General features: G+C 30.6%; 1 protein-coding gene across 4 annotated transcripts; it reads right to left on the reverse strand.

Annotated features, from left to right (window-relative positions):
• Positions 1–607: 607 nt before the first annotated feature.
• Positions 608–13,330, reverse strand: LOC127244878 (ADP-ribosylation factor GTPase-activating protein AGD2-like). Of its 4 annotated transcripts, none has more exons than XM_051265453.1 (19): positions 13,130–13,330; positions 12,906–12,982; positions 12,551–12,651; positions 12,187–12,257; positions 11,830–11,892; positions 10,748–10,792; positions 9,838–9,903; positions 8,627–8,674; positions 8,433–8,528; positions 8,320–8,361; positions 6,424–6,639; positions 5,620–5,751; positions 5,320–5,538; positions 3,973–4,056; positions 3,610–3,876; positions 3,112–3,233; positions 2,038–2,122; positions 1,222–1,676; positions 608–973 (listed from the first exon to the last, which is right to left on the reverse strand). In XM_051265453.1, the coding sequence occupies exons 1-19, from the start codon at positions 13,178–13,180 to the stop codon at positions 862–864; spliced, it is 2,352 nt and encodes a 783-aa protein (XP_051121410.1). In that variant the 5' UTR covers positions 13,181–13,330; the 3' UTR covers positions 608–861. The 4 variants fall into 4 exon arrangements, with proteins under 4 accessions (XP_051121410.1, XP_051121412.1, XP_051121411.1 ...); XM_051265455.1 differs by lacking the exon at positions 13,130–13,330 and adding an exon at positions 11,989–12,044 and having other exon boundaries at positions 9,838–9,916; positions 12,551–12,646; positions 12,906–12,985; XM_051265454.1 differs by lacking the exons at positions 8,320–8,361; positions 8,433–8,528.
• Between the last annotated feature and the right edge of the window lie 5,326 nt (positions 13,331–18,656).

An 18,656-nucleotide genomic window follows, 5' to 3' on the forward strand; every position in this document is an offset into this window, starting at 1 on the left:
AAATTACAAATATATTTATTTTTCTTATATTTATCTTCAAAAAATAATAAATATATTAGGGCTCTAAAATTTATTTGCAATTTTGACGCATCAAATACAGTTAAATAAGGACCGCCGACTCGCCGAAAAGTTAGACGCAGAGTTTATATAAGGGAATTTGACATAGTTATATAAATATAGAAATTTGAGACAATTTCGTAAAATCGCAGGTGGATTTGGTATAATTTAGCCATAAATATAAAAACCTTGTTAAACTATGTAAGAAATGAACATAAATACTAAATATTGTATTCTGTTTTAATATAAAAGGAAAGTTGATAAAACATAAAGTATAAATATTATAAAAAAATCATTAAAGAATTGATAAAAATGTAAGTGATAAATAGAAAAAATAATAACAAATTAATTATTATTTATTAAAATATAAATAATAAAATTATAAATATATAATGGATAAATTTGACGAACAACTAAAAAAAACTAACATAATCACTGCGGACAGAAGAAGTAACTTGAAACAAAATCCAAATTGATCAAATAATTACGTACTCGCACCCCATTTCTATACCAAAATGAAATATAGATATAACATAATTTCGACTCAAGCTCCATTAGAAATATATGTATGCTTTATGATTCCCAAATCCCAGAAGTAACAAGCAATTGTGATCAGATAACGTTTCATGCTTTCTGTAAACCTCTCTAAAAATAATTTTTAAAATAAATAATCACCAACAGAATGAGTACAAAGCATATATGTATTGAAAGCAATATGAATTGGGATTGAGCAGTGCAAGAAAATAAGGGGATGGGTGGAGAAAGAAACTCACATTAATGAAATTTGCATTCCATTCAATCAGATCAGCTCTCTGAAAGCAATATGAATAGCTCCTCATCAGTAATTGCGCCCATCTCCATGGCCCTTTCTAAAGCAGTAAGTCCCCCAGCATCCCTTATCGAAGCCCATGCACCTCTGTACATAAGAACAGGAAAAAAAATAATTGAGCAGCCCGATTTATTTTTTTTTTTTGAAAGTTCAAAACAGATTTAGCACATTTGTCGACTGTAGGAGATGCTAGCAAATAAATACATGTCACCAATGAATATGGTAAATAAGTGTTACTGTGATCACATGCCTAATTAGACAAGTTACCAATATGTAAATTTATTGTTTAGGGATTTGTTAACTAACGGTAATGATGCTCGGCAGTGAATTTTTACCTTCTAAGCAAAAACTTGGCTATCTCATTGTTTTCTTTCAAGATGCAATGTTGAAGAGGAGTTCTGCCATGAAAGTCGCGTTTGTTTATATCAGCACCCAATTGCAACAACAGCTCCAGCATCACCATATCTCCTTTTTGGCAAGCCAAATGTAATAAGGAACAGCCCCGCAAACATTTTCCTGGATCGCAGGAAGATCTGCCTGTCTCACAGCTTGTCTGATCAAGCTTTTCCTCTTGGTCGTCATTAACATTTTGTTGAGATTCCCTTTCAATATCACACAGACTACAATTGCTTATTCCATCATAGGTTGAGTTGACTAGGTTCGCATCTGATGTTACGACGATTCGATATACTTCCTGCAGATTGTTAGATCTAACTGCCTTCCAGATGGTAGAAATGGATTCATCCCGGAGTGCTGTGGCTTCTTTATTTACAAGCAGTTTTCTGGCATACTGGATTAAAACTTGTAAGTTTCAATATCCAAATTATGACTAGCAATTAATGTATAAAACAAAACCTATTAAAATTAAAGGATTACAAAGAAAAACAAGAAAGGATATCAAATGTTGGGTCTTGTTAACAGGATCACATTTTCATTTGATATTACAAATATCATATTAGAGGTTCAAATCAATAGAAAATAATAATTGAAATTATAGAAAAATACTTGCAGCCAATCATCATAGAAAAATAGTTAACGCTTCATAGAACAGATCAGAAACACAGGTCGTTAACACTTCATGACCATCTTTTCCATAGAAAACAGCTAAATTACAAAAGTTAATACAAGGAAAATTTCTTCAGAAAGTATACCTTTGCTTGAATGAACTTTTCTTTTTCATGAATTCCATCCTTAGGGCTCGGTTTGGCAATGGATGAGCCATCAAACTCAATTTTTCTGGATGATATTATTCAAATATAGAGACAATATTACCTTAAAAAGAGTATTAAATAAATGAGCAATAGCTTAAAAATAAAAAATTCACCTAAAAGATATGTAGAGAACCACACAGAAATCCTATCACAACACTTCAGCAGATGCCTATACTTGACTAAATTTCCAACTATCCAAAACTTTACCATTTTTGGTAGCAAGGAAAATAACAGCAACCTCACAAATTAAGAAAGACGATGGCAGTATGAGTCTATGACATTTGGACAATGAAAGCAAAATACATAACACGCAATGGTATAGCATCAACTTGTTCTGCATTCTGTACCCCCAGTTCCAAATATATATTATCCAAATAATGTTGTATTTTATTTTATTATTTATCAAATGGCAATCTTTAGCAATGTAACTTAAACGAATGGATATGACATGGCTAAATACAGTTTCCATGGTAACAACATAGCGCTGTGGAACATAAATCTAATGTTAAATAAAACTAAAATACAGGCTGTGTTCTTTTGTATATTTTTCACAAGATGTTTACTATTCATTTTTTTTTTTCAAAAAATATCAAATCAAATAATTATTTTTATTTTCTATATTATACTGAAAATTAATTTTATATTCAAAACATTACATCAATATCTATTAGATCACATCAAACAACCATTCGAATTCAAATTTTTACTATTAAAATATTCAAACCTAAAAATCAAATCCACAAACAAACACAGACAAAGCATTGTCCAAGAATATCTTGATTGGTTGTCTCTATTTGGTGGTTTATACACAGGCTCTAATTTCAGTGATAAAACTAGAAAACAGAAAAAGTTGTACCAAAGCCTATCCATCATTGCTATAGGTTCATGCATTGGTATTGCAGAGCAGCAGAGGACTAGTTTGATTTTATACCTGGTTCTAAATCAGAGATTTCAAATATTCTATATTAGTATTTAGTAATTCTCATTGGCTAGGTAAAATTTCAAGGAGCTTACGAGTCTTTATTTAGTAGAAGCAACTCTTCCCAGACAGAATTGCAGTAGGAATTGCCCAGAGCTCGAAACAAGTCTAACACCACAGGCTCCCAAACTCTCACATCCAAGTTGAGTGACCTGACCTGTAATTTAGTGGGACAGGAAAAGTTAACTCAAGGTCAGCATAATTCCAAGAACCTGCGCATCTTCAAAAACTCATTCACGTAAGAGTTCAGTGTGATAATTATTGAGACCACATCAGCTAAAACCAGCATCTTTTTAACAAAATCGAAGATATAACGATTTTGTAATTTAGGTGCAAGTTATATTACTTTATCTAATTCCAGAAAAAGAAAAAAAGATTATTAGTAAGCGGAAGAAAGAGAGAAAAAAAAAGGATGTCTAAAAATTGTTGGTATTCTAACATTAAACTGATTTGAAGAATAGCTAGCTTTGCTGGACTTCCAGGTTAACTGAAAGTTGAAACTTGTAAGGGTAGTATGTTCCAACGGAATATACCTTGGATATGTGAACACCAAGATTACGGTGAATGCCTGAGCACTCAATGCACATTAAGACGCCAAGATTCAGAGATGCCCAATCAGGATCAGGGGCACAGCATTCAGCACATTGGTCATTCCCAGGAACTTCTCTCAAAATCTTGGAAACAGATTCAGGTCTGACTCGGATATCATCCGTTGAACTTTCATTGTAATCGAGCGGTCGTCTTAAAGATGCCCCATGAGAATCATAATTTCTATCAGAATCACTTTTGCCAAAGTCTAACTGCCAAAAGTATATACAATCCCATTGTTATAAGGATTGGACTGATCTCAGTTCTCAAAACGATTGGTTCAAATAGTCACGGGAAGGATAAATCACCTGGTGCAGATGGGAATTCAAGAGGGATGTAATAACTCCTGTAATTTTGTTCATCCAGTCAATTCTATCAGCTTCAGTTTCAGCCTATCCAAACCGATACAGAATAGTTGATAAATTTAGCACTTCCAGACTCTGGAATTTTTGTTGTGTTTGCTCTTTAGAAAAAGCAAAATCTTAATACATGAAGTAATATTAAAATTGAAGCACAAGCTAGAAATAAATACATATAAACTAGAAACAAAGTACATAGCGGCTACAAATACAGCCTTATGCTGAACATGACTTTTAACAAAATTAGCTACTAGTCTTTTACCTTATGCTGGTCGATTGCAGATGAGAAAGCTGAGCACTCTCAATTGTATAACTGCTTTTGGAATAAGCCAAGTATGCAATGTAAATATGCTTGAGATTTGACATATAATCTAAGCACAAGAACCATTTACTTGGAAATTCACACTAACTACATGGCAATCACCAACTATCTGAGGAGTTGAACATATACAAAATTACAAATCCATTTCACTGCACTAATCCTTTTGTTTTTGTTACAATTATAGCATAACCACTTCAACTAAGAGTTTAAAACTTTCAAGAGAAAGGCATTACTTTCATAATTATTTAATGTATAGTTGTTGCAACATGTCTCTTCATACACACAATGGCGTATTTTTTTTTTTTATATATTTGCATGTATATAGAACACGCCTCTTTATAAAAAGGTGGCAATTGAGATTTAGCACAAACCTCCCCTCCCTAGTATCATGAAATAATGGACTTATGGTATTACAATAGGGTGGTTTAGTGTTTGCATCTCTATCGTCACCCATTTTAAGACATCCTACACGTGAAGATATGTTGGAGCAACTATAATATAAGCTAAATGTAAAAAACACAATACATGACTTAAGTGGCTTAAAATTTAAGGTGCAGTGATAATTCAAGAATTCTATCACTTTTGAAAGAATCAAGAACACAGTCAAGTCTTGCACCAGAGTACAGCAAAGAAGAGAAAACTCAGGGAACAATTAGCCAAAAATATAAGTAAAACGAGACTGGCTATCAGAGTGGCGGTCACAGGTAGACTACAGTACTATTTTTTAAAGATATTAAACCACGCTTTCCACAACTTAGATGTAAGCATTTAAAACACATATTCAACCAAAAGATATATATACACACACAAATAAAACGTTTAACAATAAGAAGACAACATATCAAAAAGAAATTGTACAGCACTAGAAAAAATGCATGACAACATTAATTGAACTATAAGAGAACTTTGTGAAACATGAAATAAATAATTACAATTAACTGATTAAGCATTTTGTAGGAAAAAAATCGCATTACCTGCAATGTATAAGTTTTTAATGGTGAAATTATTCTGAAGCATAGTCGCAAATCAGTATCCTCAGCATCAATCTTAATTGTTGACGTGCGTAGATCAACAGTGCTACAGCCCAAATTATCTTCACCCCCAAGTGATGCTTCACGATGTAGCCTTGACCGAAATCTACCAAATACACGATGATTATGCTCCACTGAGTGAGAAGACTGAAATGTTGAGCCCTGGTAAACTAGATGAAATTAGCCTCTCATATATTCCAAATATTTAAACAGAGTGACAAATTACAAATTTAAATGGCATACCATCGGTTTTGAACCTTTATCTCTGTAATAATATAAAGTCCCATGACTGTCAAGTACAAAGAATCTCCTTTTCCAATCTGCTCTCAGGCTGGTAGATCTTTTCAAAAGGTAACCCTGTTTGATGGTCTGGACCTAAAGATGGATGTTGATTATTACAAACTTAATTGCTTTCCTTGAAGAACATAATCAAGAAACAGTAAACTTTCTGATATCTTACACATTATGACATTATGCAATGACCGTTTAGGACATAGTTCCATCTACAAGCACCAATTCATTAAACTAATTTGTCAATGACACATTAGGCCACAGTTTTATCTACAAACACCACAATAGGATAACATATAATTCAAGAACCATCATTTCTGAAATATTTCGAGTACAAGCTTTCATTCAATGAAAGAATATTTATTGGTGTTTGTATCGAGATGACTATTCATGATGTGTCAGACACAGAGAAGGCAGAAACTAGACAAGCCATGCTCAGGTACAACAAACCGAAGTCAAGCTAAACCAATTTTTATAAAATGAGGCTAAACACTTCGGTGTTAAACCTTGTTCATTCATGCACTAATTTACAAATAGTAGGAAAATCTTTTCAATCCAATAAAAGGATTTTTGTTGCCTGGCTTTAGTCTTAACATCAATGCAAATACCCTTACTACCTCGAGTTTGTTCCTGCTTACCTCTAAGCTATCGTAAGTATCATGCACCATGCTTTATAATAAATAATCTACTGCTACTTCTCAAAAATATGAAAGATAAGAAAATAACTGAACAGGAACCATATGAACGAAAATCCACCTCGCCTTTTGCAGTGGCCAGCATAATGTCCTCCATTGTTTTATAAGCATTCATGCCATATCCCTTCAAGGCAATAGCATTTGATGATGCTTCCAATCTATTAGATGCCTGCAACTGTGTCAGCTGTGATTGCGTCCTGTATTCTTGGATCCTTTTTGCAAGTTTATCTTGTTCTATATTTGCCTGCTCCTTTGATTGTTGTGCAAATGTCAAGACCTGAAATCGTAGGTAAACAAATATATCAACTAGATCTAGATTGTGAGGGAGCCAACTTTTCTCCACAATTATGTCTTAACAGTATCACAATGTAAATTCAACAAGGAAATGCACAAATTACACGACTCTATCTTACTCATCACCAAAGAAGGCATCTCTTGAATGCTAAGAGTGATCGCCATGACAGGAACATCAATCACACAATGACTTCTAATGTAGAGTACAAAGTCAGGTGAAGCCAAATGTATGTCATAATTAAAATATTGGAGGACCATGTGCCTATTAGCAAGTGCTATAAAACCAATTGAGGTGTGCTTATTGACATATTCCTTCTTTGTGGATGTTAGAATATAACTATAGGTTAACTATTAGGGTGTGTTTGTTTGGAGGATTGGATTTTGAATTTGGATTTATAAAGATTTTGAAGTAAGAATTTTCAAGTTGTGCTTGTTTGGAAGTTTGAATTTTGTAATGATTAGATTAATAAAAATATTATTTTATTTGAAAAATTGATGTATTGATGTGATTGTGTGAATTAATTGAAATTTAAATATTATAAGATATTACGTGTAATAACTAAAAATATAATTTTTTTTTTTATTTTATTTTTCAAAAAGTACACCACCAGCCGACCTCCCCCACCCATCTTACCTCACCTGTCATCACCCTGCAGGTTCTCAGTACACGCTAGTAACTAGACAAAGCAGTAGACTGTCACTATCATTTAGACTAGAGTTTAGATTAGGTTTGGCAGAAAACTTCTTTCTACAGTAAATATAAAGTAAAAATTATCACAAATCAGCGAGACGAACACACCCTTACTATACTTCAGAACTTTAGGAGAAAACCAACACTCTCATACATGTATGTAAGAAGATAAGCGATTGAGGTGAATGCCAAAGCCTTCCATAATTTGCAAACTATTTAGAAATAATAATAGGTTAAATTCCTATTTTATTGCTAATTAAATTATGTTTTAATTAGTTTTTATTTCTATTCTATAGCTAGTCAATTTCCTGTAATTTAGGTAACTAATTTATTGTATCTTTTCTATTTAAACCTGCATGGTTCAGAAATAATATACAAGTGAGAATTGTATTATTTGAATCTACATAAGCAATTCATTGTAACCAGTTTTGATTAACTAAGGCTTCATGAGGTTCTAGGGCGACTGAACTGTAATTCCAATCATACAGGCATACATATATATATATATATATATATATATATAAACAACAACAAAATCAGAATGAGGCCATATTGTAACAATTTCAATCCAATGGTGAAATTCATAAACCTGCATAACATCAAATATCTATTTCTGTCTGATTAAATTTCAATCAAATTTAATGGCAATAGACTAAAATTGCGACAGTGCAACAGCAAACTAAAAACTTTTGTAAATAGTGGATAAAATTAGAAGTGTAGTTGAACTAACGTTAAAATTAATCCTTACGAGACCAAATATTTCATGCTGCCTCTCCTAGTCTCCCCTATGGAAATGAAATGCTTGCTTGAATTTTATTAATGAAAATTCATCCATCACCACCAATTGTAGTCATGCTCTTCAACAAATTAATTCAACATATATAATTGAAACTTAATATTCAATTCTAGCCAAAATTAATCAATATTTCATCTTCACTCAGAATACAATTGCACGAGGTTTTAACAATATACCTGATGAATAAAAGGCTCCATTTGCTTTAATAGCTCATACCCCTGAAATATATATGGGCTCAGCGATGAAGAGGAAGCAAAAGTGATGGCCAACTCGTAAGTTCAAAGCTCACCAGTTTAAAATAACGCAAGTTGGCATCCATAAGTGCACTAAAAGATTCCATGAACTCGAATTTCTTTTTTGATTCAATATTCATGAGAGCATTTACCTGAAATTCTTAAAATCAAAGTACGTAGTTAAAATTAAAGATGAATGAATAAACTCATTACATGATTATACAATTAAGATAATCTGGGCATACTATACCAAATTGAAGCGGCTTTTCTCAAATGCAGACTTTGAATTATGTAAATCCTGCACGGTGTGGCAAGATAAGTTTCCAAAATATACAAATTTCAAGTAATAAACTGTAACAAAAGTTTATTCAACATTTCATTAAGAAATAGGTTAGAGAGAGAATTTTTAATTTTTAAAACAGAGCAAATATACAGTTGACTGATGGCTGCATCCAGTTAATAGCTTGAGAAAAACATGATGAAAGACACCAACCATAACTTCTAGAATGAAAAACTGTTGAGAAAGCAAAGGATGAAAACACTAAAGAATGTGCAAGAACATTTTATAATCATGTTTAAGACAATAATTCACTGCATGGAAGTTTAGGATGTTTTGTTTTCCTTGTGATGACACTACATATCAATGCCTGCGTGAGAAACAATACATTTTCTCTCCATACTCCATTTTTAACATTTTGAGTGCCAACATCTTTATAACTCAATGAAAATAGATTTGTTTTTACCAAATAGCTAGTTTTGAAGCTTAAAAGCAATAATTCCTTTGAACTTACAGCCATCCAAAACATAGATAACTAAAATCGAATTGAACATGAAACAAGCCTTCCCAAAAAGCCAGATGCACGATCCATTTCATTCTTTCTGTATGATACCCAGAAAACTTCATGAAAAATGTTACAATCTGAAACTTGAGGTTGAAGTCCAGAAGGTATACAATTTAGTTAGATGCTATAGCTCCTCAATTATATGGCGAATTTTGTTGCACTAAGCATATTGTAAACATGTCATAAAATATTATATATATATATATATATATATATATATATAAAACTCCATTCAAAGAGAACATTTCTCTTTAAGAAACATGCTCAGTCCAGTAAAGTACATATTTAACAGGAATCCATTAGGCAACCTCTTGATAGACACTTTGTGATAAGCACATCCCAAAAATGTAAATAGCAATGCAAAGAACACATAAAACAATAAAAGTAACACAGTCCAGCTGACAGTGAACAAAGGCCCAACTACGTCAAATTCTTAATATTATTATAAAATTAAGATGAAATGATGGGCATTTAGGTAGACATTGTGAAGACAAAGATAAAGATAATAGCAGTCTTGTAGCATTTATCAATGCATAGTTACTCAACCGGAACAATATATTACATCTGCTTAACCAGAAATAAAATGATAAGGCAATAGATAAGGAGGTACAAACTATACTTCTTCTAATTCAGCAACAATGTCCTCCCGTGTTGTCTTCTTTAGAGAAGCAAACTTTTCTCGTGCCTGACACATAAACCTGTGTATTAAGGCTTAAAATATATAAACAAATATAACGAAAATGTTTTGGCATTTTTTAGATCAAGGAAGAACTTGCTGGGAAGCTAACAGCATGTTTTGACTAGTGCATATAAACTGTCAGTTCCCCCAACTTGATAACTTTTGAAGTAGAATAACTCAAAAGGACATGTCAAATGGAAACAAAATCACAAGGTACACTTTTTGGTTGAAACAATATACAAAATTGATAGTATTGCAGAATAAGACTCTTCCATGAAACAAGGTTAATCGAGCACAAAGGTAGCATTAATGGGTATAGGTTGAAATGCTTGGAGTACCATCAACCTATAGGGTGCAGAACTTGAATTCCAAATCCTAGATGTAGGTTTCTAATTCGTTTCTTAGTTCAACAGCAAGATTTTCAAGTAGAGTTCCTTTAAGCTCATTAGTGAAACCCACCAGCCATTAGCTCATAGTCCATGGTTAGTGGCTCCAAGGTCCATGAGAAATCCAAATGGGTAGCTATAAAGGATAAAAATAGTCGTGCATGGATTTAAAGTCCACCAATAAATTAAGAAAGTAATGAGTTCATTTTCCCAAAATATCACTGTGGCAAATAAGAGCGAGAATATGAATTAATTTAGTTGCAAGTTGGCCCTCTCTAGTCCATATGGGCTAAAATTAATAGTTATCTTTCTTTCTTTTGTCTTCTTTTCCTTTTCTTTTGTTCTTTTTTTTAGATATATATTTTTTATATGCATTGTTTTAAAAATAAAAAAGGCGAGCAAAAGAATTTCTATGCAATTTCTTAAGTAGCAATAGAATAATTCTATCGAAAGATTTTCCTTACCTGATCATATGCATATATGGCCTTGTCAAAACGCCGACGGGATTCCTGCAGTTGATTTGATAAACATCATCTAAAATCAATAAATTCACTAAATCTCTGTATTAAAGGCAGAGAGAAATGTTAAAACCCAACATTCTTGAAATTATGTACAGAAAAAGGAGACAATATAGTGCGTAAAAAATTAGAGAAACAATATTAGCTGGAAAAGGAAATGTTAACTCCTTAAAACAGCCATCTTCTCCTCAAGTTACAAAAATCATTATCTAAGCATATGATCTGATTTTTTTATCATATGCCCTTCACAAGGCTTTAACCGGAGTGTGAAAGCTACAGTCAGTTTCCTCAATTTTAAGTCAATTTCTGTTTTATTGTACTATTATATAAATTGCCCAAGTAATCTTTTTCAACTTTAAAAGTGAAAAGTACATTAGACTTCAACAATTTACCGTGATCACAAGTACCTTCAAACAAATGCTTGATCATATTAAATACTTTCCCTAAAATGTTTCAATAGAACAAAATAATGCTACACGGTACTCCCAGGGCACCAGTTTAATGCAACGAGAAATATAAGTATATAACATGTAAAGAAGGGCGAGTATCATTGTTCAGTATTTCAGAGAAAAATATCAAGCGGAGGACGATGATACAATCCTATCCCCAATTGGTTTTAAAAATTACAGCAATGTTCCACAGATATTTGTCCACATCCCTAAGTTTCCACTCAATATCATGATGTCTTTTCTTGGTGGATTTACCCCATGACTAGATAGTAGAGGAAATATAACTATAACTTTTAAAAAGGAGCAAAGCCAAAATGGACTGACCAATAATATCAACAAGAAAGAGAAAACAAAACCAAAGGGCACAGAGAGGAAAATCTAGAGCCTAATTTCACATTAATCATCTAGAGAAATACTTGAATAGGAGATTGAATTAAAACTTTCAGCAAGAATGAACAAAAGAAAGACATAAGAAATATTCTACAAAAGGGATTCAGCGCTTTTGACTCAGAAAATATATCAATCCATAGACCACCGTTATTCCGCAGCGTATAATTGATATGACTAATGGTGGCCTACCTTTGCTTCTTGCAAATCAACAGACAAAAACTGAGACAAACGATCCACAAGAACGTGTTCAACCTGCAGTTTAAGATAATTGTCGTGTATCAGAGAACAAGAGGCCTCCGCTGATTCTATACACGAAAAATGTAAGGCAGCACAAGAATAGAATTTTACATTAATAAAAAGTATAATGCGGTATTGCAGAAAGCTCAGCGCCCCATATTTCCAATCTAATAAATGAATGAAACCATGAAACAACAAGATGGTTTGGTCCTATACTGCTTTTATTCATTGAGTACATATTTTATATGTAGAAATATAGTGAATAGATTTAATATAAATGATTGAATGCATTTGAATAAACATACTCACCTGAGAACGGAGAAATTCCTTGTATGTGACTAGCTCGTTCAATACATTTATAAATTTAGATAGCACAGGACCTGCCATGAAGCGAAGAGAGGTGATAATGAAACTATTCTTCCAACTTGCAAGGATAAGAGTTTTACAAATAAGACCAGAAAACCCCCAAAATCATCCTGCCTTTCTGTCAATTCTAGGATAGACATCGAAACTGACAAAGATTAGGATAACATCCAGAAAAAATTTCCATTCTCAATTACATATGAAAACACAAAAAGGCTTTAGGTTCTCCTGATATAAGAATAAACAAAATTCTAACGAAGCGATGGCAAAACACCAAATGCCCCACTCCTAGCAATATCAGTTGTCATACCTCCAATCGAGACGCCAAGAAGATCATCAAGGCCACCACCAAAGGCCTCTAATGAAGCCACAAACACCTTGTCACCATTGCATGCTTCCCCAAGCACTTCCCTAATTGGAAATAACAGTGTCAAATATACAATATCTATCTGACAATTTCACAAAATTCCTGGAGGCAAAAGTTTTTATGTTATTAGCTGATTTTCAATGCCAACAAGAACAAATCAGTCAGATGAAGAATTGTTCAAAAGAAGTCAAATCCCCTCTGTTCAGTGAAGTACATCATCTACCCGGATTCAGCACCACTTCACAATCAGGAGCAATCCACCTTAAAAATCGAGATAAAAGGCAGTAATTGCACTCACGTGTATTTCTTACAACTCTTGCACAGCTTCTGGCATCGATCTCTTAGGTCATCCGCCGTCTGCTCCAGAGATCGCACCTGCATACATAAACCACCAATCTCTAAAAATTGGCTCGAAATACAGCATACATAAACATAATTGAATAGATATACAGAGCAGTGCAATCAATCAATCTAACAGGTGCACATTGAACATGGAACGAATGAAATGAAAAGGAGAAATGCCTGTTTCTGGAACATGGGTGAATCCTCGAGCGTGCTGAAGGCCGCCGACATTTCGGTCCGGTGAAGAGGGTAGATCTAGCAGAAGAAAGTGGAATAGGGCAGGAGGCGGAGAGAGGAGACAAGAGACAACTTTGTTGTTACTCCAAAGGGTCGGTTGACGTCTGATCTGCGCCCTCTCTGCTCTTCTGTTGCTTTGTCCCTTCTTCCCTTATTGTATTGTGCTCGTCACTAAAATAGAATAATTAATTTTGGTTTCAATATAATCAAAATAAATTTTGGTTCTATGGTTCTATTATAAATAATATCAATCAATTCTATCGTTAAAAAATTAAGGAAAATTGCTGACCTGATGTAATATAGGTGACGTAACAGTTGACCAAAAAACTATACTGGTCATATATAATTATACACGACCATGTTATTAAACGGTCATGTATATTTTAGTGTATAATTTTACGTACATTTTTTATTTGGTCTAAAAATTTATTTTTTTATTATATATAATAAACATCCAATTACATAAATATATATATATATATATTAGACCAAATCGTAAAGGTACACAATTTGTAGAATTATATATGGTCATTTAAGAACATTACCGTGTATAATTATACATGACCGTCTAGTTTCCAGGTTAGTTATTACGTCACCTCCGTTATGTCTACGTCAGCAATTTCAATTAATCTTGTAACTGTAGAAACAAAATTGATTGAAATTGTTTATAATGAGATTAAAATTGATAAAATTTTTTTATATTGAGACCAAAATTGATAAATTATGATTATTTTGAGACTAAAATTAATTTTTTACCTTTGATTTATTTTAGTGTATTTATTTTGTATATTAAAATAAGGTTAGAAAGAAAAGAAGAACATTACTATTTCCTTTGTTTATCATGAGAAAGAAAAATAAAAATTAAGAATGTTGCATAATATATTTACTATTATTTTTTATTTTTTACTATTATTATTTAAATAAAAATTTACTAACGATAATTTATATTTTTTTTACTAATTTCTATTCAAGTGAAAACCTCTTCTATTCATTTTTTTCTTCTCATGATTTAGTTCTTTTTTATTTTTCTATTAGCAATGCATAGTTTGTTCTTTCTAAATCTATTTATTCGTATGGAAAAAAAAAATGGTAGAGAAATAAACCTAAAGTTGAAAAATAAAATTTATACAAAATATGAGAATCAATTTTTTGATAAAAAACAATACTCAGCTAAAAAATATAACAGATAATTATACAATTATATTTTTATTTATATAAAATCTCTTATTTAAACAAATCAAAATTATACTTAAAAAGCACAAATTAACAATAAAAAATATTTTCATTAATCTTAAATAACCGTAAATAAAGTATTATAAGAATTAATAAACAAAATCAACTCTTATTTATACATATATATATATATATATATAATCAAATGAAAACAAAATACTTTTTAGATCAAAAATGTTAAAAAAAAAACAAATTACAACATCTTAAATTAGCAAATTAAGTGTAAAAATAAAATAACTATCCCATAAAATTGGGAACGGAACTATAGGGGTTTGGGGTCACCCGCTCCAACCCCAAAAATATATATTTTGTTTAGTTGAAAAAGTAGTAAAATTATATATTTTTACTAATTTTCCCCTCCTTTATTTCTTAATTCCTATTTTTGTTTTGTGTAAGAAATAATAAATATTATATAATTTTATTGATTTATTCTTCAATAATTAATATTGTTTAATAAAAATATATAAAATTTATATAGTTATATAAAAGATTTTAGTTTCAAGCGTATTATTTTTCTTCGTTTTTTTTTTATTTATCCCGGTGATAGAACTAAAAAAAAAAAGATATCCAACCTATAAAAATGAACCTATATTTTGTCCTCCAGTTTGGAGGCTAGTTATGTCAATGCATAAAATCATTTACAAATGCTTAGTTATGCTAATTTTATCTTCTTGACTTAAAGTAATAAATGCTTGTGTACACAATCACTTTGTTCTTCCAACACTATTTTGTAATTGCGATTTCTAAAAAATAATAATAATAAGTATAATATTTTATACAAAATTCAAAATATATATAAAGTCAAAAAGTTATTAAAAAAAGTCAAAAAGTTAAATATTCAACCTAAAATAATACTTATATTTTTTACACAATTTCTTATACCACACATTAAAAATTATTTTATCAAAAAATGTTGCGTGAACGGAGCCAATGCATCATTGGCAATCACATTGGCGCTTTAAAGCATTATATAATATAAATGCCCTGTAAATCTTTATTTCTTCACCAATTTTCTCGTACATTTCACGAGCTTTCATTTTTATATTTTTTTAGATTGACAATTAGAGATTCACTATAACATCTTCAAATTTAACCAATACTTCTTTAATCTTTTTGTATGATTCTCTATATTTCGTATCCATTTGTATTTTTACGTCTTTTGTGTTTGGTTGCAACACTATGTGTTAGAAGACCAGTAGACCAAAACATGTGAATTATAGATTATTAATAATAATATTATGAATAGATTATTAATATTATATGATAATAATGATAATTTAATAAAAAATTTAAAATAATATAAATGCTTAGTCTAGGCGGTGAATCCGTTCCAAAAATTAGTGTAAAAGATATTGAAACTAGGCAGCGGAGCCGATCCAGATGTTAGTGAATAAGACTAGACGGTAGCCTAAAAGTTAAAGAATAAGACTAAACGGTGGCCTAAAAATTAAGGAATAAGGTTAAATAGTGGCCTATAAGTTAATTAATAGTACTAGGCGGCGTAGCTGATCCAAAAATTAGAGAGAAGATGGAGAAGTAGATGAATGAGCTAGGCGTAGGTGCCAACCCAAAAAGATAAGAAAAATTCAAATGAATATACAAGATATGAACAACAAACTTACTTGAATGTAAAATATTTATTGAACTTCTTGAAATGAGGATTAACAAATTTGAACTTTAATCTTCTTGTAAGAGAGCAACAATGAACATGGTCTAACTAAGATATGCCTGAAAGATTACTTTTCCTTTTATAGACCAAGGGTATAGTAATACTAATATTATAATATACAGTGGTAGGTAGAGATATATGTATAATATTTTATTTAGGTGGAAAGTGGAACCCTTATTTAATATATTTTATTTTTAAGTGGCAGATATGGCCTATATTATAATAATTTATCGTACATATATACTTTATATAATATATTTTATTATATATAATACTATTTTGAATTATATATCGTACGGGTTTTGAGCTAGTTGTCCTCCGAATGGATCACAATTGGATTCTTCAATTGAGTCCGTATTATTTTTTTTCTTTTGAGTGATGAATTCCATGATTTGAGGATTTATTCTCAGCATCTCCATAAACTTAAGTATATTCTTTTGAGTGTCTTCTTATGATTGAAGAGTCTTTGGATCTTCGGAGACTGTTGTCTTACTTTGTTGAGTTGATGATGCCTTTCTAGTTTGAGCTTTTATTGTTAGAATTTTGAAGACTTCTTTTTGATTATTTGTAGAGGGAGTTTTCAAAATTTCTTTGACGACCTTCATGAATTTCTTCTAAAGTTGAAAATGATGAGCAAAGCTTCCTGATTACAGTGTTGAGTTTGGAATTGATTCCACCATTTGATTTTTAATTCTTGAGCGAACGACAATGAATTTGAATCATCAAAGACTTGAATGAAAACACAAAAAAAAAAAAAAAAAAAAAGCAAAACTAAAACTGACTTTTGAAGTTCTTCAACTTTTGACTTTTTGTTGAATAATTGCAATATTACTTATACTTCATGAGGTAAAATTTCTTTTTGTTGATCATAAAATATCCACCAATAATAAAACCAAATTGAAAAATCTTTGAGACAATTTGAATGAAATATCATAAACCATGAGTGATCAACGGTTGGTAATAAAAGCTTTGTACCAAGTCATTCTATAAACATGATATGAATACTCTTTCGGTGAAAAATTGACTGAAAATGTTTTTTTGTTGAAAACGGAGAGGCCCACTTACATTGTGAACAAACCTTTTTTATGACACATATTGACTATTGACTATGCAATACGATCCAGATTTTTTGAATCTTTGGTATGAATTAGTTCAATAGAATTTGAATCGACCAAAATATGTTCATAATTTTTATTAATTTTTAGGGGATCATCTGGACTCTAGTTGCATTCCGTTGGAAAAAGTTTTTGAGTGAACTGTTTTATAGTATCAATGTCAAGAATATCTTTAAAACAAGTTAAAGTGACATATTCAACAATATTTTTTTATAAAATATGAAGAATGAGGCCATTTCCAACCCTCTACTCCATTTTTGCAGTTGCTACAGTAAAAATGCAGTTGATCTACAGTAATTTTACTCCAACCATAAACTTTAATTTTTACTCTAAAAAGTATATTCTCTATATATTCCTCTTTTATATTATTTTATATAACTTTTCATATTTATAAATTACACCCCAACTTTAGTTTATTTTTACATTAGATCCATACACATATAACTTATATTTTATTTAAAAATTACATATATAAAAATTAACATTTATAATTAATAACTATTACAAATAAAATTAAACATTATTTTTTAAATAAATAAAAATTATATCACTTTTCAAACAATAAAATTATATATCAATTTAAAAAATAAAATTATATATTACTTTCCAAAAACTAAAATTATATCACTTTTAAAAAATAAAATTATACATTATTTTTCAAAAAAAAAAATCACATACAACTTTTTAAAATATAAAATTATATATCATCTACTAAAAAATTAAAATTACACAATACACCAAAAAATACCAAAAATATGGGTTGGAGCCCCTCCCCCCATTTTTTGTATAACCATGCAATGGGTTGGAGATGATCTGAATAGATTGGTTTGAGTTGTCTGGGTGTAGGTTAAAGGAGAAAAAACAAATCATGAAAATGTTGAAATCTATTTTAATTAGAAATCACAGTTATGAAAGTAATGTCGTAATCTTTGGCCTTTTGAATAGTAGGTTGATTTGGTTGATTTTGATTGATCATTTATGCAAAAATGAAAAATATTAGTATGCAATAAAATAATTTAATATTTTTATGTAATTTGATTCTTGGAACATAATTTTCTTTTGATTATGTTATAATAAATTTATTTGTTTAAATATAAATAAAAAAAATTGAAGTAATGATAACTCATTTTGTTTAACTGGTTGCAAAAAATTGAAGGTTATACTTTTGTCCATCACATTAGTATGAATGTCTTGATTATATGTAGTAAATGGATAAATTTGAATTAAAAAATGAGTTACTAAAATCATATCTTGAATATATCCTTTTGATAATTTGAATTTAACTTTAAAAAGAGATCCATTGGTGGTTATTAATTGTTCATTAGTCTTATCACAATATTTTGTATGAATAATACCAATTTTGATACAATTTTAATTTGCTCCATTATCGATTAATGCTACAATTATTTCTTTGAAGTAATCAATTTCTAAGGTTACTAATGCATGCCATTTT

This window comes from Andrographis paniculata, unplaced genomic scaffold (genome assembly GCF_009805555.1).
Source record: "Andrographis paniculata isolate CXL003 unplaced genomic scaffold, ASM980555v1 Contig21END, whole genome shotgun sequence".
Lineage (NCBI taxonomy): Eukaryota > Viridiplantae > Streptophyta > Magnoliopsida > Lamiales > Acanthaceae > Andrographis > Andrographis paniculata.

Coding starts and splice junctions, on each gene's coding strand:
- LOC127244878 (XM_051265453.1), bottom strand. CDS start 13,180: ATGTCGGCGGCCTTCAGCACGCTCGAGGATTCACCCATGTTCCAGAAA. Junction 9,904..10,747: donor CCATATATGCATATGATCAG/GTAAGGAAAATC, acceptor TTTATGTGTCAG/GCACGAGAAAAGTTTGCTTC. Junction 974..1,221: donor GCCAAGTTTTTGCTTAGAAG/GTAAAAATTCAC, acceptor TCTTATGTACAG/AGGTGCATGGGCTTCGATAA.